Source organism: Tyto alba, unplaced genomic scaffold (genome assembly GCF_018691265.1).
Source record: "Tyto alba isolate M040663 unplaced genomic scaffold, T.alba_DEE_v4.0 Super-Scaffold_38, whole genome shotgun sequence".
Lineage (NCBI taxonomy): Eukaryota > Metazoa > Chordata > Aves > Strigiformes > Tytonidae > Tyto > Tyto alba.
In genome coordinates, this window is record NW_024881313.1 from 19110452 (window position 1) to 19132542 (window position 22091).

The following is a 22091-nucleotide window of genomic DNA, read 5'->3' on the forward strand; positions in this document are numbered from 1 at the left end:
GAGCTCCAATAATGCTGGTGCTCAGATCCATTTCTTGAGACGGTAAAGAGGATATGAAAGGAGAACTAAATAATGATTCTGCCACAGACATCTGATTTTTGTCATCTGACCAGCAAACAGGGAAATAATCAACAAGCGTGAAAAGACAGAGTGAGGACTGTGTAGGAGGATGTGCTTTTTATTGACACAGAGTACCTTCGCAAGTATCCTACACTTGTTACTAGAGCCCCCCCCCCCCCTTTTTTTCCATGCAAAAATGCTTTTTTAGAAAAAAAAAAAAAAGAAAAAAAAAAGAGAAAAATATCAAGCAGATGGAATCTAATGCTGGAATGAAAGCACTCAGATTTATGGCTTTCTGTTCCTGCACAGATGTTAATATTGGATGAAAACTATTCTGGCTTGCTCTATTAACTGGATAACATCAAGAGTTAGGTAAAGATGAGTTAGCTGATAATGAAACTATTCATTGGTTTTAGACTTCCTATGCTATGTATTGTTTAACCTCTTAGTATGACATCTGAGTACTTTTCACCATAAAACTGCAGCAATAAATTAGTCTTTAATATCAGTTCAGCTCAGACTTGATCCAAGCTTATTAATATCCTTTGAATTCAGCAGACTTTGACACAGGTGCACAAAATATGTATATTTGCTTGATACCTCTAGGAAATCATGTGAACACTGGATGCTGTCTTCCAAACTGAAAGCGTGGAAGAAAAGAGAAATTGTGTGATTCAGGGGAGCTCGTAGAATGATAGAACAGTCCATATTATCCGGGTGACGACCAGGCCAGCCAGGGCTCTTCAAGTAACCAAATGGCTGGTTATACTCTCTGCTGCAACCTTGAGACAGAAAACCAGAAACGTGTAAGCATTTCAGATCTCTGTACTGTTTTTCACTGTATGGAATAAACAAAGAGAATGGTAGGTAGATTTTTCAGACATTTCTTCAAGCTTACCTGTAGCTTGATAAGTAAATCTGACTCCATTATTAATCATGTATTCATCTGATTTGAAAGTCACAATGGCAGTACGATCATAAGAATAAAATTCAGGGACTGGAAAAGTTTCAGTGCCACAGAATCTATGGACTGATCCTTGCCTGTGCTGGAATTCAATACATATCACAAGTTACTCAATGATGCATTTCAGTTTGCTACTTACTGAACTTGAGGTGAATAAATGTCTCAACACTGCCTATACCAGTTATGCAATCGCATTTTAAAGTTCTCATGGAAATCACTTAATAATGTCAGAATATTTTATGTTCAATTGTTATGAGAAACAAATAATATGTAACAGGTATTTTCATGCCAAAATAAGAAACAAGGAAAGAAAGCTTAGAATAATATAATACAAGGGACATAAACAGTTGTTTATTTTTTTTCTGGTGCATTTTACAAACTTAGTAACTACACTCTTCTTGGTATGAATATTCCATTTTATTGTGGTTCTTGGATGGGAGGAATTACAATCAGTTTATGAAAACGTGCTGTTGGGCAGTATTTTCTGGGTGTTAAGTTTGGCGACTCTGTTACTTGGTGCAACTATGAAAAATTGTGTAACACCAGATCTCAATGCGTGTATACTGTGCTTCCACGAGGTCTGTGCACCAATTTACACACCTTAAGTGGGGACAGTGTGTAATGCTTTGGATGTGCCTCTCACACAAAATCATCAATTAATCTATTACCAAATGGTGGGTTTCTCATCTCTTTACAAAGAGGGAGGAGAGCTGAATGTGAATGAGGAATGGTATCAACAGTAAATTTCTTACTGTTGGTGAATCCTGGAGCTCTAGGTAGTTCTGAGAGCAGTCCTGGCCAGAATGGAGGTGGAAGGCCTCTACCACCACCCTGACTTGCTGTTGCAGAGGGGCATCGATGACCCACGTACAGAGAGTAAATGGTGGATATTCATTCGGGAAGTTAGGAGACGTTGCGGTCAGGGATGTGGTAGTTGCATTATATATTCCTCCACACAGTTCTGTGTAAAACAGTAATAGATGCATCATAGAAAACCGTTCCAAACGGGAAAAATTACTTATTGAGCAAAACTACACTGGACAGCATGGTTTTGCATTTACCTGTCAGTCTCTAGAAGAAAAAAAAAAAAAAAAAGTAAAACTCATGTTAAAACTGTGTCAATGTATGTCATAAACCTCAAATATATGTTCATTTCCTATACTATCAGTGTATCTGTTAACGAGTGCTCCTGTTTTGCACTCCAGACTGAGCCACCCCACAACCAGCTAGGACAAAAGAGAATTGCATTGGGATCTAGCAGTGCTGCTTTTAGCTTGCTTGTAGGTGCTGTGCCAAGGACTGTCTTTGTCCCTTCCTGAACCCTGTATCTAGAACAAATGTTGATGATTTATTATTCAAATATGTATTTCCACAAAAAAGTTACAACAATATATATGCATGCATATATATGCATACTTACGATCCACTGTGGCATAGGTAACATTGAAACCCTCCCTTTCCACAGAATTGTCTGTTATAAATTTCAGAGTCAAGGAATTATGCGTAGAAAGAAAAGGAGCTGGCACTGTAGTTCCACAGAATGTGCCAACTAAATTGGCATTTTCATTATCTCCATCATAAAGCTGAAAGAAGAAAAGTATGTAACCACTAAGAGTTTAGGAACAACAAACAAATAAACAGAAATACAATTCTCTAACCCCTCCTGACATTACAGTTTCTTTTACTTGAAAGCACAGTAGGCGCTCTTGTGCTTTATCAGGATGTTCTTGATGACTATAATTATTCACTGCCATATTAACTAATTCTGTTGGACAGTGTAAATCTCATTATGGAACACTCTGGTCCCATCTCAGCAAATCTATTAAAATGTATTCTATTCTAATTTGACATTCTTATTCCTTTTTTTATATGTAATATATATAACATATATTCTCTCTCTATAAAAAAAAAAATATATAATATATATGTATATATATCAAAGAGCTTTTCGATGAGCTAGGTTGATTTTATTCACCAAAATGTAGAATTAATTCCAGGTTTCACTGAGATTCTCTAATGCTCAACAGGATCTATAACAATCCTTGGTGGATCTTGTTTAGCAGCATTCTTCTATCCTACATTTTGTATGCTCATCTCCAAGAAAATAGCTTTCACAGGTGAGAATTGAGTGTCAAGACTTATTCAGAATTTTATAAATAAAAGTCCTTTCAAGCAGTCATGTATGATATTGAATCTGCAAGTTTGCTTTCAAAGTGCTTGAGTTTTGTCTTGTTTCTATTCTGTGAAATAAATACTCATTTATATAGTCAGTCTAAGACCAGAAGCATGTCTCCGTAACAAAGTTGAAACTTACTGGTTTTCAAAAAGTCAGGATGTCACCTGAAGTAGTAATCTAACCCAACAAAAAAGTTTTAATTAAGCAATTTAATTTCTTCATAAGACCATTTTCTATTAATTAAGTTTTAGCCTCATGGAGAAGATAAGGGATTGTATCTCACTGATATTTTCTTGTTAAAATATGCAGCTATCTTACTTTGACATAATCGTATCGGCAAGTCTGAGCAGACTGTGCTTCAAGCACGAATGAAGTGAAGGTGAGGTTGATCAGTTTGTTTACAGGTGCGGTTATGATCCATACACAGTCCAGATTTTTCTCATATCTTCTGGTCACATTGGAGACCGGAGAGCCAAAGCCGTAAGCTGAATTTGTCAAGTAACCACCACAGCCATTCTGAGGTCCTGTTGAAGAAGTAGAAGCTTTTTAAAAGCAATTCCTGACATTTTTTTAATCTTCAGCTCTTTCATGTGAAGCCAGCAGGTTTTTTGTGTGCTACAGAATTTTACTGTCCTGTCTCACCAGGACTAAAAGGGACAGTAAGAAGACAGAGGACAGAAATTAAATAAAAGAACAGTGGTTAAAAGGTCTTTTAATGTAATTCTTACCTGCTAGTAGGAATATTTGGACAGTAGGGGGCACTGGGTTGTTGACTTTGAAAATCTGGTTAAAAATTAAGTTGCTTATTTTGGCAACAGGGCCTTGTTCGTAGGCTATTGAATTTGGGAACCTGATGCTTGGACCCAGACTCATATTCAGGAATCTAGCTGAAGGGGACTTACTTCTGGAAGTGTTTTGCTTGGTGGGAACTTAGAACCCCTCTGAAAAGCCAGCTGCTTTTCATTTTTATCCCACAGACAGAACTAACTCATTGTGAAAATTTGAACCCTATGTTTTCAGTCACACTGAAAGAAATTACTTTTGGAGAAGAGAAGTTATCTGAAGATCAGAACCCTTTTATTGCCTCTAATTACAAACAAGCAAAAAATACAGAGTATCTGAAAAGAATCTCTTTTACTTTTTTTTTTTTTTTTTTTTTTTTTGTGTGGTTTGACTTCCAGAGGTTGGACTGGGCTAGTAAAGCTGATGAGTTTCTTTACTTTATGCTTCCTTCCTCAGTCTCTGTGGGGTCTCCTGGCCATTTAGAAAACTCAGAAATTCAAATAAAGTATGGTTCATACTCTTGCTTTTCAGTCTGAGACAGAGTTTTTGTAAACTGCACAGAGCAAAGCTGTAACTGCAAGCAGACTGTTGTTTCCCACAGTGAATCCTTTTAGGAGAATTAGATAACAATGAAGCTACAGCTGTGGCTAAGCAACATGAGTGGAGTTTCAGAATTTCATCTGCATATGTAAAATACGCCTGTCTGGCTGACATACAGTGACTTAACCGTGACACACTCATACTTCCAGTCATATAAAACCACACCCTAATTCAGCTACAATATTTCAAAAGATCACTCTGGTGAAAAATCAGCATCCACGTATCAGGATTGCATCAGTAACCCAGGGTTGGAGAGAGCCCTGCCTTGCAAGACTGTAATGGTTAAACCAGAGTGACTAAGGCTAAATGTCATCCTGCTCTACTAACCAAAGCCGGAAAAACCCCACCCTAAAAAGAAGTTTGCTTCAAACCAAAATCTTAATTACATGAGATTTAAGCTTTTGCTATAACTGAAAATGAACAGAAGAAACTTATTACGAAGTTAAAAAAAGTCAGGAATTAATAGATTCTAGTCCAGTTTTGTGGGCTGTTAATGAAGTCAGAAACTTGGAAAAGTGTCAGTGTTCATTCCAATGCCACCGCAGAAACCGAGAACAACAGTGGGGGAAATGCAAGCAATAAATCGCGTTCTCACAAATAGTCTAGAAAGGAGGAAAGTGTCAGACAGGATGGTGCCTGGGCCCTAAGACGGCAGTTTTGCTATATTTTTCTCTGGGTTCATCCTTCTGCATGATTTATTCAGTCCCACTGAAACAATCTTGTTGGAGCCATTTCCTACTCAGCATTTTGGATACTGTCTACTAAACATAACATTAAGCATGTAACCATTAGGCATAGATCGTAGCCCGACCATCTAGCCCTGCAATATTGATCTGGAGTGATACATGGGTTAGACACCTTACAAAGCTCCCCCTCACCCTGTTCAGGGTTAGAGCTGCAGAGATGCCAGTCTGACCACTGCAACAGAAGTCGGGGAATTGCCACAGACCTCTGCAACAGGAAGGCTCTTAGTGCTGTTGGACTGTCCTTTTTTTGGTTATCAAATGTCTGGACTTTTGCAATGGTGCACTTCACTGCTAGGTGTGCAGCTATAAAGACAACTCAGATAACAATACAGATGTGGGTAAGCTATATGTGTACAGCACATAAAATGGACCTGACAGAGAGAGAAACAAGTCAACTCTTCAATATCAGAAAATTAATTCTAGCTAGTATAGCCAGAAATAGTATCTAAAGGGAGATAAATAACTAAAAGTATGATTTACAGTTACTAAAGATGTGGTTTCATCATTAGCTTTCACAATGCTTAGACTGCTCAGCTGGGGTTGAGTCAGATGCTTACAGGACAGTACATTATAAATAACAGCTAGACTGGAAGCCAACCAGGTATCAGGTAGTCCCGCATCAAGCCAAATAAAGAGCAGCAACTTGTTGAAAAATCTGTCCATCTTGCTACTTTTCAGTACTGATCATCTGATTGCAGCCACTAAGAGTTACAGAAAAGTGAAGCTGTGTAGATCAAGGGAACACCCACAAGTAAACGAAGAACCAACTGCTTAACAGGAGGGAACTCACACTAAGGGAAACACTACACCACTGCGTTTTAGCCAGGACGTGACTTATCATTTCAAAAATCAGCACCAGTTCTGAATAGAAGGCCAAACAGTAGCCATCCATCCTGCTGGTGATCATTGTTGGAATGATATTTATCGCTGGCTAACACAGCCAGAAAAAAATATAGCTAAAACCTAGGCAAAATCTGGGACAGAGAAGTCTCTTAATTTGTATAATAGCCTCTCAGATATTAAAATCTAAACTTGATGAAAATAATGAGAAATATACCTTATAGAACAAGTTGTGTGTGGGCAGATGGACTGACTACATGGTTTACTGTGTTTTTCAGTCTCTGGTTTCTTATTTAACATAAAAATCACAAAGTCATCATAAATCAGATTGCAATATTGTCCTCCTCATAAACAGCTTGCCAGAGAACACAAATATCAGAGTAACTAGGGCACATGCTGGCATCACTAACAGCTTTTGGTGGGAAGCATTAATGAAACTAAAAGGCTGAAGGACCACTCAAAAATGAAAGAATTGAAAATTCCCTGTGGCGAATAAAAATAATTACAGCAGAGAGCAAGCATGTGTTTCTCTGTTAAGAGTGACATCTTCTAGATAGGGAACGAATATGAAGATGAATCTTTGAAGCTGCCTGCCTTTGAAGCACAGCCAGAGGGAAGGTTCATTTATACAGGCATGGATGCAATGAAAAGGAGCCTACTGAATAGTTCTAAATCTATCAGAAACAACTAAACACAATGAACTAATTTTGCCGCCCTTCCCTTCTTAACCAAATGAGCATCACAAATGTCTACCAGAAAGCAGCAAAATTCAAATAATTGTTCCAGTTCTTCGTGAACACTAATGAAAATCCTCTCCCAGATTTCGGAATCACATTTGGTCTCACCTAGAAGCATCCCTGGGAACTCTAGTTCTCTTGCTGATCTGAACTAAAAATCAGAATACACAAGGATTAATTCTGCCAAGACTAATGCTCCTTTCCCGATGGTTCTTATTTCCAGTGCAGAGAAATGGCTGGACTAATTGTGGCTGTAATAATTAGCTCATAGCTTGTCTGGATCATGGCTCAGAAGGATGTAGGGCTGGAGAGAGGAATCGTACTGTCGCACGTCGTCCATGGCTGATACTGAAGCTCGGTAAACCTTTGCAAGCTGAGCTGAGCTGTTTCTGTGTTTGGCGATCACTGCACAGGCATTGTGACTTTGCATGGCAGCAGGGCCCTGGCAGCAGAGCCAGCTCAGACCACAGTGCCTGCAACATTTCAGAGCTTCTGAAAGCACAGGACTCTTTAATCCTCAGCCTGGCCTTTACGCAGAAAAGGGTTTTGACTGGCTTGACGGCCTGGCAGTGGTTCCGGCAGTGACATTTAGGACTGCAAAGCCCCAGTCTCCTGCTTTAGTAGGATTTCACAAATGCAGTCAAATGAAGTTCATATTCTTAAGTTTTTAGACTACTGGCTGATCCCAAATATAAGAGTCCAGACATGCTCTTTGCCAAGCTTGCCCTAGTTCTGCAAAACTGTAGTGTATGTACCATCCGATCCATGTCCTCAACGTTTGTCTGGGGGACCAGAGGCAGACATGCAGTCTGGCCTCATTCTAGTACTTTCTAATACTGCATTAGCGTACTTGTCAGCATCCCAGCCGCCCAGGCCTTTGCAGATCTCTCTTGTGATGTGAATCAGAAATGTCTCCTCACCCTTTGTTTGTATGCACTGGAAGACAGATTTTCAGCTGAAGCTGTTATTGACTTTAGTGAAGCTAAGACAAGTCAGGCCGGTAGAGTTTGCCCACAGTTTTCTGAAGTGCCTTTAATCTGAATATCTCATTGGCTTTGGACTGTTTAGTTACCTACAAAGTTATGTTTGATGACTCTGTCTGAAAATTATTTTTCACCAAAATTTTTTTCAGATCAGTCAGGAATTTCTTATTTAAAAGTCTATCTCTTTTCTTGTCTATCCGGTTCAAGTATGCAAACCACTTTTATTTATTTTGCTTTGGGAGAAGAAATGTCACAGACATTAAAAAACTCACATTTCTGAGAGGCATTTCTAGACTATCCCTTAGCTCAACAGTTATATTCTTTTCCATGATATTGAAGAGAAGTATTTCAACACTGCAAGTGCTTTCTAAATTTAGTCAGATTTCAAGTTAATGCATATTTTTATATCTGAGCTTCAAAATACATTTAGAAACAGTTCAGGAATTGTGATTTATGAACATACATTCTGAGCTTGTTAGGGATGTTCTTATTTTCATAGACTATAATAAGATCAAGAAAAGATATTATCAGCCACAATTTATTAATTATTTTAATAGATGAAGCTAATCATAATTAAAGCCATGACAATGTAATGAATCTGAAATGTGTAATATTAATGTGTAATATATTTGGTAAAAAATTGTGTGAACCAAAAGCCCCAAGAAGGTTTTTCAAGAAGACTTATGAGTTTCAAGCAATTTTCTTCTCAGCTAGACCCTCTGCAGCACCAGGCTATAAGTCCAGGTTGGATATCTTGGGATACACTCCTGAGAACTGGCCCTAATGGGCAGTGAAATCTCTGCCAGGTATTGCTGCTTTTCCAAAGGCATGAGAAGATACAACAGCATTTGCATGTCACAGTCAAGGACACATTCTTCTAAGATTTTTTTTTGTTGGAGGAAGAAGCATTCGCAGGACACATGAGATTCAGCTATGCTGAGTCCTTTTCCACCTAACAGGCTATAACTGCTATTGTCAGTACAGGTGTCTAGTGCTACCTGCAGCAGGTGCTAACACTATTTACATGAATCAGTGCAATTAGTTATTTCTGGTGGTATAAGAATTTAGAAAAGACTCACAAACGAACACCTAACCCTGACCTATGCAATAGGATAACCAAACCAATAATAGATTAACCCAACCGAACCTTATATTGCCCATTTAGAATTTGGGGCTTTTTTCAGAAAATCTGAACAATCAAAAAAAAAATCCACAGCAACTGTGCATGCTGAGCATTACTGAAAATCTGCACCTGGAGACTGAATACAGAGTGAGCCAACCTTTCAGTCTGCCACGCAGAAATGGACTTAGAACTATATTAAGCAAATTTCTTTGCTGATAAAATAAAAAAAGCATAAGAATTCTGTGAAAATGCTACTGGATCCATTTTTTAAAAGTAGACTTTAACTTCATTAGTGGAGAGCATAACAGTAAACCCATTAGTGATAGATAGTGTATTGTATTCGAAACAGGAAACAAGTAATTCAATACACAGCTAATAGAATAAGGAAAGACAGATATCTCCGGGTGATTTATCAGGTAAGCTAAAGATCATATTGTCAGGAAGAAAAGCATATAGATTATCATCTATTTCTATTATATGCATACTAGATTATTTATTACCTATTAATGCATTTTTCTGGCATACCAGAGAAGATTCCTTTTTCCAAATATTTCCCTTCTAAACCTCTACTTGCTTATGATTTTTTTTCTCCGTGTAAAATGATTAATATTCATTCAATAGAAATGTTCATTTGAATAAAAAGGATATATGGATCCTTGAGGGAAACACTGGGCAAACTGAGGACAATGCAGAGGACAGGGTGTTTAAGGACTTCACATTCCAACAGCCTAATGGTTGCCAAAGGTTTTGGAGGAATTTCGTCTGCCTTAGAGCCTACAACACTAGTTTTCTCATTGTTGCCACCCTATTCTTCTTGCCTGTCTATAGCCATCTGGTTTTCCTCATCTTGTGTTTAAATCATAATCTCTCTGTGACAGCAGATTGTTGCTTTATTCTGCCTGTGCATTGCCTAGTGCAGTGGAATCATGGCCCATGAACTTGTAAGCCCCAAGGTAGAGCAAACAAGGGATGACATTGGTATTAATGCAGTACACCATACTGCTCTTTCAAAAAGTATAAATGTGAATTTCTCCTCCATGCTCACAAAAGATAGTATAAAAACAGGGAGGGGAAAGAGCCGGCTACAGCTTGAAGTCAAGCAGGATTTAGGGCTGTAGAGAAAAATCGGGCAATCTTCCTGCTCTCTTCCATCCCACCTTCTCCAGTGCCCCAATTCCATTTCAGTTTTGCCTGTTGTCTGGGGTTTGAGCTCAGGAAGAGCTTTCTGACTCAACCCACTTATCTCACCATGTGTAACACTCTGCTTCTTGTAAATTCATGTGGCTTCCTCAGACAGCCCCCATGAGCAGACCTGACTTTCAGAAAACCTCTAGATCCTTCTCCAATGGTTCAGAATGTGATATGTTTTTCATTACTGAGACAATAGAGCTATGTACATGAGGACAGAGAGCTGCCAAGGGGAAATGATGTGCTGTTAATAAGGTCACAGCTACATCTCCCGACAGGGGTTGCTGACTTTAAAAATGAGAAAAAACCCCAAACCCTTATATGTCTTCTCAGCCTTTGTATCATAAGCCTCAGAGGGGCACAAATTGGGGTGAGAAGGTTACCCCACTGACAGACGGGAATAGGCAGAAGCTCCATTTATCACCGAAGTACAGAGTTCCTGCTAACACAAGAGGGATGGCAGAGGTACGTACAGGCTCCATCCCTGCCAGCCCAGAGCAGCTGCAAAGCTCAGGTCTCCCCTTACAGCTGGAGAGATAATCAGGAGATCTTTGGCTGAGGCACAAGCTCAGTACATGCAGACCTCATTCTTTGGGGACATATCTTAACTTCTCTTCCTTCCTTCACAGAGACATCTCATGTAACCAAATGCCTTAAACTGGTATTGATTTACCCCTTCTTATCCTTTTATTGATTGCCTGGAGGAGCACATGTTCCCTGTGGAAAGGAGTTATAATTCTCATTTTACAGACTGAAAACAAAGGCTGAAGAAAGGTCAGTGGTAACTAAAGTAAGAGGAGTCTGTCTTTCCACAAACTTAACACTTGGAGCAGGCTGGGATCTTCCAATGAGCCCAGTTCACCAGCTCAGCCTGAGACCATATCCAGTGATTCCAAAAATAAGGCCGATAAGTGTCCAAATTTAGCAACAGAGATAGTGAAATTATAAACCCTCTGAACTGCACCAACAAGGGCCATATGTTTCTCTTCTTCAAATGCACCATATCACAGAGTCAAATGACAAAGAATGCTGCTTGTGAAATGTGCACTTAATATATTGCATAGCTTATGGAGTAGCATGGTAAAAGAAAAGACATTTGACAAAAAAGGTGAGATGATGCTGTACTGTCAAATTAATACTATTTCATACTCCCTGTTAATCTCCCTTTTCTGATTAGTGGGGGGGGCTTTCAATATTCTAGCGGGTGCAGGATCAGTGATGCAAAAAAGATGTTTTAATTAAAACAGAGCATGTTTTTCTACAGAATTTTCAGTGTTTAATTCTTTGAATGCCTTGTTACTATCAGTCTTGCTAGGCTTCTGTGAGTTTCCTACTTCATCTTCTCTTCCACCACAGCAGTTATCAGATGGACTCTCTACTGATAAAAGTGCAAAGAGAGAAAGAATAGATAACCCTGGATTTTGGCAGTACTCCTGAGAGAAGCCTGATCAGGAAAGAAATTGGAAGAGCTTGTAAGGAAAGGAAAAAGTTCAGTTTGCCACAAACAAGTGTACTGTTTCTGCTTGCTTCTTTTCAATGCATAATCAGGGTCACTCACAATATTAAATAAAGAACAATAATTACGTTATCCAGTTGTGCTTCCCTAGGGTAACTACGGAATAATGTGCTCACTGCCATCCAACAGAGAATGAGGCTTCTTGTTTCTCTACAGATACCATCTTCCTTATCCAAGAGATTTATCATTATTAATTGTCATCTGGTTGCATTTGTACTCTTCAAAAACACATGGGTTTTAGCTTTTGACAGACATGAGGGAGCTTGTCTGAAGCATCATTTAGAATAACAGGCTTTTAGATCTTCATGGTTTTACTCTCTTTCATTTGAAGCAGAATCTCAGACCTCATAGTACAAAGATGTGTCACAGATTTTCCTGGCTCTATTTTTTAGACAAGTCAAACTGGAAACATTTACAGGACTGTGACTCATGTTTTCCTTTTATAATATACTTTTCTACGTTTTTTGGCTGTTCTGTACTAGCATGGGACTATCAAGATTCTTCCTAATGGCCGTGTGGTTTAGTCCCTGTGGCTTGCTTCCCACAGCAGAGAAAGAAGACCTACCATTAAGCATCTCACCACCACGAGGCCTTCATCACACAACCCACATCTCCGAATGGCCATCTTTTCTAACTTGCTCCTGAGTAACTCCTGCAACATCACAACCTCTCTTTCCTTGGGAGCCTGCAGGGATGTCCCTCCAAAACTTAGCCTAATACATGTCAAAGTTTCTTCATGAAAGGTTTCTCCTTACTCTAGGAAATTAGTAGGCATGGTACTGACTTGAAAAGCTTGGCTTGTGTTCTGTTGTATGCTTAAGCGGAATCTCTCGCAAGTTGTACAAGTAAATCTAAACTCAGTGGCTAAAAAAAATTGACTATATGCCAACAGGAAGAGCAAGAGCTTGGGGAGTTCCTGATGATCTCACCCTAGTAACAGCAACCCAGGCTGCAGGGGATCTCTGACAACAGATACCTAACGGTTTAAAGACAGCAACATGTGAAGCAACATTATGTTACTTGAAATAACAGTCCACAGCAGTGGTCTTAAAGATTCTTGTAGCAATTACTTAGAGTGAAGCAAAGGAAGAGTTAATAATAGTAATGTCCATGAGGTTCTGTGAGAATATTTTTCTTGGCAAAGACTGTAGAACCAGTTATTTTCCTTATCTGTAAATACTTTCTCAGACTGTATCGAATGAGAAAGTCGCTGGCTAGGTGTTGGGAGGAGATTCAATGACTCAGCAGAAGACTATGTTTGTTCTGTCACAAAGGCTTTTCATTCTAAACTGAGTGCCAGCTTTGTAAACTGGACAATGACTTCTTTCTAGATCACAAAAACATTGAGTTAATTACACAGGAAACTAGTAGCAATGACATGAAATCCATTTACACGTAATAATCATTTGTTGCTTATCATCTCTGAACAGTTCAGATGTTACAAAAAGGTAAAAAATTCCTTTTATACCTTCATCTTAAAAATAGACTATTCAGCTTAAACTTTTTTTTTAAGGCAATAATCAAGCTTTTCCCCTGAGTCTTGTGTCCATCAAAACATTTAACATCCAGTGCCTTCTCACTATGATCCTACTTATGTTGTTACGGCAAGCAAACCAGACTGATCCACAAAATCAACAGAGATTAGCACAGTGGTGCATGGGGGGAACACCAATCCTAACTGATCTTAACACTTCCGTTTTTAAAAAGTGAGCAGTGAACTGCAAGGAAAGGAAATGGAGGATGGATGGAAAGGAGGCATCTTTAAGACATCACCAAACTGCAAAAGAGAGTTCTTGGATATTGCTAGATTTTCTCCTGCTAAGCCTTCAGTCATCCAAGAAATCCTGTGCCTTCAGAGAGTCATTAAAAGGTTAGAAAAGAATAAAAAGAATCAGTTCAGAACCAGGGCTGGAATGCAGGGATCCCATAAGCCTAGTACTTACCTTAATTCACTCAATTTTGACAAAATCAGAAATGTTTTTCTGCTTCCAGCACCCCTAGTGAGTGAGACCGTAACCACTCCTCCCCAAAGGAAAGAAATTACCAGCAGATTCTTGGGGTTACAAGTCTGATAATAGTCTTACCTAAGGTCTCCCTGAAAGATGCTTTCCATCCCCTGTCTGCTCCAAAGAAGTCAGTGTTAAACACCAGGAACAAGTTATTACCGGAGCTCTTAATATTTGGAGGCAGTTCTGAGCCACAGAATTTCCCAAGGAGAGGAGCATGGGTGTCTGAGCCATCATATACAGCCACATAATCTTTGTAGCAGGAGGGAGATATTTCAAGCTGGAAGCTGTTGAATCTGTAAAATACACTTGGAATTTAGGCATCACATTTTCATTTCTATTCCTGTGTTATATGTGTTTTTAGTGCCTGAGGAAAGGTCCAAGTAATAGGAATATCCAAACCCATACTCTTAAGGAACAAGCAAGTGGAACTATTAGCTGGATGGCAAAACACTCCATCCAACCAGCCACAAAGAAATAGTGACCCTCACCCACTGGGCCCACTTGCAAGGCAAGCTGTCAGCACACTTCGTCTTTCTGTGAAGCAGTAGATCTCCCCTCTCTCACTTCTACAAATTGCTCAGCCTGCAATTTCCTTGGGCACGTGACTAACATATAAAATGTAGGCTCAGAGTGCAGACCAGCTGAGTCTTCCACTTAGTTGGGAAATGTTCTCTTAATTCACAATTGGCATAAAAATGACAGAGGAATGCATCCATCTTTTAATTTCTCAGTAGCAAGATTTTGTGGCAGCCATATCCCTCTTTTAGGCAAGACAGCATACACTCAGACGTATACTCTTTCTGGGTGGGTATTATTACTTGGGTTGTGAAGTGAGTACCAGCCTTCTAAAATAATTATTTTTTTTCTTATATCAACTCACAGGAGTCTCATAATTCCTCAAAGGCCGACAGCATTTAACTAAAAGCATGAGCTGCATTTTTAAAATTTCTTAGTCTTCTTGGTAACCAAATTGGGAAGTTAAAATTGTGGTGATATTTTGCACATAACAAGTTACAGAGAAACATGTAGGGGAGCCTGATGTTGATAAAGGTGGCTTCAGTAGCCATTTCTCATTTTAGTTCATCTTTCCCTTTGGAAAAGGAAAGACAGAAAGAAAGTTGTCAATAATTGCTGTCTTTAATTGGAATCAGAGACCTCCCTGTCCCCTTGATGATGAGCTGAACTTGGATTACATACTTGAGGGCCACTACTTTGCCGTTTCCAACTGTGATGTAATATGAGCAGTTCATGTTGTTATGATAATCAAGAACCGAGTGGGCAGGACTGCTGATCACACCAACAGAGCCATTGAAAATGCCACCACAAACTGTAAGGGAAACAGAAAAAAAGAGTGATTAGTGTCTGAATACTAGCTTGGTCCTAATTCTCATATTTCTTGCAGGAGTTTAGTCATAAGGAAAGAAAAGCCCCTGATAAATTAGGAGCAATCTTCATTGTCACGCCTACAACTGTTAAATGTGGAGACGTCTATCAGGCTGTGCTCTGCAGTGGAAGACAAGTCAGTGTCAAAGTAAGAGGTTGTTACTAGTCCAGACCAAATGGCAATGGCTCTGTGCTTGTGCAGTAGAAGACTGAGCCTGGTTTCATGTGTGCTGCAGTGGAGATGCTCCATGCAGCAGCATGAGTGAGGTGTGTCTGGCGTACCTCTGCACCCATTATAGCTTGCCAAGAGAAACCTTGCTGATATGTGGGCAAAGGCGTTCCCTCATCCAAACCCTGGCCCCATGGAAGCCTCTAAAAGTTTGGCACTTACACAAAACCATCCAAAATTGCATGAGTAGCCCTGCCCCTGACTTTTCTGGAATAACTATACACAGAACCTCAACATCTCTCCAGCTCCCAGCAGGGCTGGGGAGCTACTGTAGCATTTGCTCTGTGCAGAAAGGCAAAGAGGAGTCCCCAGGTATCACTAACCCTGAGGACTGTTCCCCACCTCATGCTGTGCTGGGACTTGCCAGCAGTGCAGGGTGGCTGAGTTGGAGGAATGCATACTGGCTGAGGCGCAAGTTAAACTGCAGCTGTGAACTAAGGGCACTGCTTGGCTTCTCAGGGTTTCACACCATGGATGCTGATGAGGCCAGGATGTGGCTAATGTTTTTTTCCCAGCTTCAGTGCTTGAGGGAACAAAAACGATTACAAAACCAACTCTAATCTCCATTGTTAGTTTCAGCATTTATTTTATAATCTTAACTTGGCAAAAAACACTTCCCTGCATCCTGTCGATAAATAGCTCAAAGCCACACACAGCTTTTCATATTTTAAAGGACATGCCATTGCCCAGGCCACTACCTTAACAAAGGCAGTCCCATACAGGGTGCTGCTGGATACAGAGCCCCTGGCTCCTCAGTTGACGGCCTGGACTACTGGCAGATAAAGGACAGGAGCTGGGAGGATAAAGAATGAGCATTATTCTACACTAGGAGGGGGAAGCCTTTTTTTTTTTTTTCCAGCAAACAATACAACTAGAGGGAAGAGGAATGTTAATTGCTAGAATCTGCTTTGTATACAGCAACAAGCTAATAAGGCTGCAGTCATCTTTCTCAAATGTCAGAAGTCACAAGTCAGATAGCAGCAACTGACTTGAGTGAGTTATGAAGGTCTTTTCTGTGAGTAGCTGCACATTGTCATTTCCCAGTGCCATTCCCTCTGTTTTATCTGTATCAGGCCATTCATTTTATATAAAGAATTTAGCCTAATGCTTTTTGCTGTGGCTTTAAACATGAGGAATGTATTAAGGGAAATACCAAAGTTAAGAACTCACACTTTTCTCTGCAGTTAAAAAATGAAATAGCTTTCAAAAATCAAAGCACTGTCTCTACAAGTTAAGCTTAGAAAATATTGAAATTGGTTTTGAAAATAACACTAATCTTCTGGGATATTTATATTTGTGCAGAAGTAGATTCTAAACTTAGTTGTAAACTTCTTTTTCTAATACATATTTCCTTTATAAAACAAAAGAGATCTCATGTGAATGACAAAAAGTTTTGATGAAAATATTTATCAAAAAGGAAAAGTATATCTACATCCCAATTTTTATTTACATTAATACCTGGCATGGCAAGAGGGTCATCGAATGGAAGCATGTAGCTGGATCCATTTAAAGATCCTGTTCTGGTTCCCATGTTGTATAAAATGTAGTTTTAGTATAACTGAGAATCAGACCATTCTTCTGTATGTGATAATAATCTTTTAAAGGAACTCAGTTAAATAAACTGGTAATGTTTCTCCTTAAGCATTATTAAAAAAAACCTTCACAAAACAAAAACAAACAACCTAAAATAAAACAAACACCACCCCCACCACCCACACCCCCAAGACTGGCTAAAATGGGTTGCAATTCTTTTCTATGGTAAAGGAAAAGTGTTTCAGTTTCTGACTTGATCCCATGTGGTGTCTTGAAACAAGAACTGTGAGATAACACATCAGTCAGTGACAACATTCACCAAACAGTCCCACGTCCTGGTCCTGAGAGCTCTTTTGTGCAAGTGCGGAGGGAATATGAACCATCTACATCCATCTAAGGTATTCCCAATGTGAGGTACATTTCCTACGCTGAACCATTATCCATCTGGAGTATTGCCACCACCTAAAGCACAGGACAGTGACTACTCACCAATTGCTCTGTATCTCGCCTGGAATCCAAAGCCTGCAATGTGGGAGTCGGTGTAGAAGTTGAGCAGCATAGGTCCAAAGACGCTGACTGGGGCAGGGAGCTCATTACCACAGACCGTGATGAGAGGATGTGAGGTAACCCTTGTCCCACTGAAGATGCTTACTCCATCGTAAAGACAAATTCTGCTCAGGAGTGCTGGGGCTACATGGACATATAATGCAGAAGTGTTAGCAGCATATTTTCCATGTGATTTACTGACCTGCAAGTACATAGACCTCACACAGGATAAGATTTAAAATTTATATTACTTTCCATTCCAGGATCTTGGGATCTCATTTGCTTACTGAGGAAGCAAATGCCAATTTTTAACATAGACAAAAACTGAGGCAGAGAATGGCAGAGAGACCTTGTATGTAAGACATCTGACTGGTCTCGTTCAACACATCCTATCATCTGGAAAAGGCTCCAGGCCCCTTGAGTTCATGGGAGTTCATAGCTGAGCAAACACCCATCTATGAGGAAATGAGAGGATCTAACAAAAGCATGGATTTCCTTTTCAGATCAAAGCAATGCACCTTTTGTTACAGGCAACCAACTACCTGGTGTTTCTTCCCCTAATGCAGAAGTCAGCACTCAGTGCAGGGAATTTGAAATCATAAGAGTGAGAATTTGGGAAAATGAAAAAACAGTCCATACACTAGCATGTTTCAGAGCTGACTTCTTTCTCTCTGAAATCCCTCAAACTTTGGAGTACCAAAACCCAGATTCTTCAGCTTTACTCAGATGACAAAAAAATGTAAATTTAATCTTGCAGTTTGCCAATGAAATTCTGTAAGTGTGGCAGTCAGTGGAGACTTGGAGATGACTGAGCAACAGGAAAAAAAGCCAACAATTTTCAAAAGCAATCTGCAAATGGGGCTGATATTAGGGTGACTGAAAAGCTGCCCATTCAGAAACACTAAGAAACAGAAATGGGCAATGTGATATTCTACTGGTTTTCCCCATTGGCTTTTAGTTTCTTATTTGCAGTGAGGTTTCTGGAGGAAGGAGCTACCCTTTCTGACTCCCTGCCCTACCTTCCTGACTTTCTAGCCACATCACCATTTGCAACCAGATTCGACTGAGGTGAGAGGTCTCAAATGTATTAAATTCATGTAAGTTTCATGAAGATAAGTAGCTGAGTTAGAGTGCCAGAGGAATGTCCCCAAAGAAGGACAAGTTGTGCTTTCAGTGTAAGGGCTGTGAGTTCAGGCAGAGACCTGCCAAGCACCAGCCACTGGCACCATGGTAGCCTAGAGCCATGTCACCACCTTCCTGCCCAGCTGGGAGCCCTAAGTGGAGGAAGAAGTTGGTGGTACCACCAAGGGATGTATGATGGGAGCTGGAGGTGCCTGGTATCATGTGGGAGCAAGAAGGGAGCCACATGGATTATGCAAAAAAGGTAGATTAGTGCTGGCAATGAAAAACACAGTACATGTGCTGAAAAATGAGCTTCGTTAGTTGTTAAGCTTATAGAACAACTCGATGTTTCCTTTGTCTTTCTCTTCATCATTTAAAAGCATAATGGAAGCTGGGGTGTCACATGTTTATTGAAGTTATCATGTTTAGCAATATGTTAGCAACAGTGGGGCAGTTACTTAAACTGCAAAGGATTAATAGGGAATTATCTAAATTTAACAGGAGAGGCGTTGAGTCTACTGTTGCAGCAGAGTGATTCCTGCAGATTGTCCAGTCAAAACAAGCTGCTTCCTAGTGTTGTAGGAAACAGGATGACTCGTATTGAACAGGATGTCAAATAGGAATGGAGTGATAATTCTGTTTCACAAGAACAACAGAGTGATCCCAGCAGTCAGATATATTTTAGATTCTCTCTGGAGTTTTAATTTAAAAGTTCCTTCTCTCTCAATGAAGATAATGTATTCTAACATGCTTTACAATTATGGTAATAGGGAAATATGGTGCTTCTCTGACTCTAGTAAGAGTAGTAAGCTGAAAACCACCAGCCACATCAGATAGCTGATTATACTGTTAATAAATAATTAAAAATATTCTTAATGTCCTATCCTATTATAAGGATAATTGATAATGTGATATAATTTAAAAACATAATCAATTTCAAATACAAACAAATTTTAAAAAATGAAATGGAGACAAGTACAATTTCAGAATGGAAAAGATTTGAGAAAGCAACTCAGGTCCTTTTCTGAAAAAACTTTAGAGAAAGGCATGAAGTGAAATGGATTTCTCAGAAAAGCAAAAGCCCACAGTACCCATTATAAACTGTTTCAAAATGCTGCACTAGAAAGAATATGATGGTTGGCATATGATTGTGAGCAAAAGGCTTAATTTCTAGCTTTGAATCCTTATTGTTTGGGCTGATATCATTTATGACCCATTAATCCTGGTAGGACTGGTGATTATTTGATATCTATCCTGTAACTCATTCTCTTGTTTACACTTTTCCTTAGTTTCTCACCACAATAAATGAATTATTCTGTAAATAATCGCCAGCCTCAGAATCCTCTATTCTATCTCCTCATGTCATACTTCCAGCCTCTACACATACTCAGCACATCATCAGAAATTCTTCTTTGTGGTTTATTTCCTCTAATTCTATCATCTTAGATCTTTTCTAGACCAGTTTCTGTCCCTTCCACTACAGTGGAACAGCTTTCACAAGTCTTCAGAGATCTTTTCTTAGCCAGAAATTAGACCCACATCCTCTTTGAGCTAACGGGCACTTTCCACATAGTTAGCATTGTTTTTTTTTTCATAAACCTTGTCTACTAAGAGCTTTTGCTCATCCTTCTGGTATTACTATATTCTCTCTTCCGATTAATCCATGAGGATTCAATGAGACATCTCCTGTCTTTATCTCCACATTAGCTCTGTATAATCTCATTTGCAAGGACAGATGCAACTACTATCTCTATGCTGATGACCCCATAAGTCTACTTCCCTATTCCAGGCCTCTTTCTGCTCAGACTAAAATCCTATTTCTGTCTCTCAACAAAACTATTTAATAGGAGAGCTTTTCCCCCTGCATCCCTTGCATCTTCTTTCTTTACAGCCTCATTATTTTGCCTGCCCTCCTTAGGTCCACGTCTATGATTTGGACCTCTCCAGGTCTTCACAACCAGGCTAGATGTAAATATTGTCAAGTGTTTCCAGTTATTATCTTTAAGATAAACTCTTTCCTGTCATTCCACATAGTTATGACTCTCACCTGAGAAATAGTGATTTTTCCAACATGGATACTGTACTATTTGTTCCTCTAGCCTTGACAATACTTCTTCCAAACACTGCTGGAGAGATCAATTATTTGGCCTGATGTTATGAACATATCCCTCTTTCTTTGAATTGCTGCATGCATTTGATTTCAAGGCCTTTTGTTATGTACCTACACTCTATTTCATCTCTTGGTATCACTCAGCATTGATACATTGACTACTGCCTGCAAAGTTCACATGATAAGAGCTTCAGCTGTCCTTACATTACATTTAAAAAATATGCCTTTATGTTGTCTCCTCTCCATTTAGCACAAATTTCTGTTCAGTTTCATTATTCTCCATAAAACCATTTGATATACTTGCACAAAAACCTTGTCTGAATTTGGGCCCCTAACTATCTGATCACTAATAAGAATGTCTTCTTTCCATCTCTCTGTCTATAGCCATAGATTCTGTTTCATTTTGTATTGAGGCAGAACCTGTCTTTTTGTTTAAAGTTTGTAAAACTTAAAAAAGTGAGGTTTTGGTTCACAACTGTAGCTTCTGGTATAGATGATAATACAATTAGTAATTACTAATGTAGGAGAAGTATTATGCAGATATATACTCCTGTGCAATATATTAACCAGCTCCATAGCACAAGATACTATTTTGAAAGCGAGGAATTACAAGTCTTTCATATATATATATATATATATATCCTCTTTCAAAATAACCTATTGCAAAACTTGTCTATTTTCTGAATTGCCTAGTAACAACTGAGAAAGCAGATAGAGAAGATTCCCAAACAAAGCTGTGACCCTATCCCAGATTGCAAAATTACAGTTGCTTTTTTTTTTTTAAAGGAGAAATAAACAAGTTATTAAAACATTTTTCAGGTCGATATTGTATCAATGCAATGCAGTTGTTTTGTATGGACAGAGTATAAATACTACAGAATTCTAAAAGCAGCTATTGCCGGAGGCCTGCATCCATTTCCCCTAATTTTCCCTGATTTGGAACTCAGATTTTATTTAATGTTATATTCATACTTGAAGATTATTATTGCCATTTAATAATACACTACCATAGCTGTCCTAGAGGTATATTTGTAGGGATGTTCATTTGAATAAAGCTTATGAACAAAAGATGGATGTGGTTAATTATTTCTTAGATAGTAAGTCTACTAAGATAGATAGATAGATAAGGTTCTTCTACTAATTCTAATATGTTAGATTTGTGTAGACCTTTGATCCAAGGAGGGAGAACAAATGGAAGACAACACTTATCACTATGGCAGAAGTGGGGCTGAGAAAACAAACTCACCCCCATTTGTTTGGTTCTTTATAAAATAACCAAAGACAACAATGCAGGTGGTACCACAAGAAGCAAATGGGAACCTATGCAACTTCCTGAAACAGGCAAATCAGAGAGGTTCTGTAACCATATTCAGTTTGGCACAGAAAGAGACTTTTTTCAGGATGCAAGGAAATCACAGAGACTAAGCCAAGCTCCATTCATAG

At 39.1% G+C, this 22091-nt stretch overlaps 1 protein-coding gene across 1 annotated transcript in view; it reads right to left on the minus strand.

Moving 5' to 3' along the window:
- Window positions 1–22091, minus strand: part of CUBN (cubilin) — a 145654-nt gene that overhangs the window by 3229 nt on the left and 120334 nt on the right. Inside the window, exons 57-64 of the mRNA XM_032991812.2 lie at window positions 17360–17560; window positions 14923–15052; window positions 13801–14018; window positions 3519–3724; window positions 2445–2607; window positions 1777–1985; window positions 959–1106; window positions 661–842 (exon numbers count right to left, since the gene is read on the minus strand). Of these exons, the coding sequence (XP_032847703.2) occupies window positions 661–842; window positions 959–1106; window positions 1777–1985; window positions 2445–2607; window positions 3519–3724; window positions 13801–14018; window positions 14923–15052; window positions 17360–17560 (1457 nt within the window). The remainder of the gene's footprint in view (window positions 1–660; window positions 843–958; window positions 1107–1776; window positions 1986–2444; window positions 2608–3518; window positions 3725–13800; window positions 14019–14922; window positions 15053–17359; window positions 17561–22091) is intronic.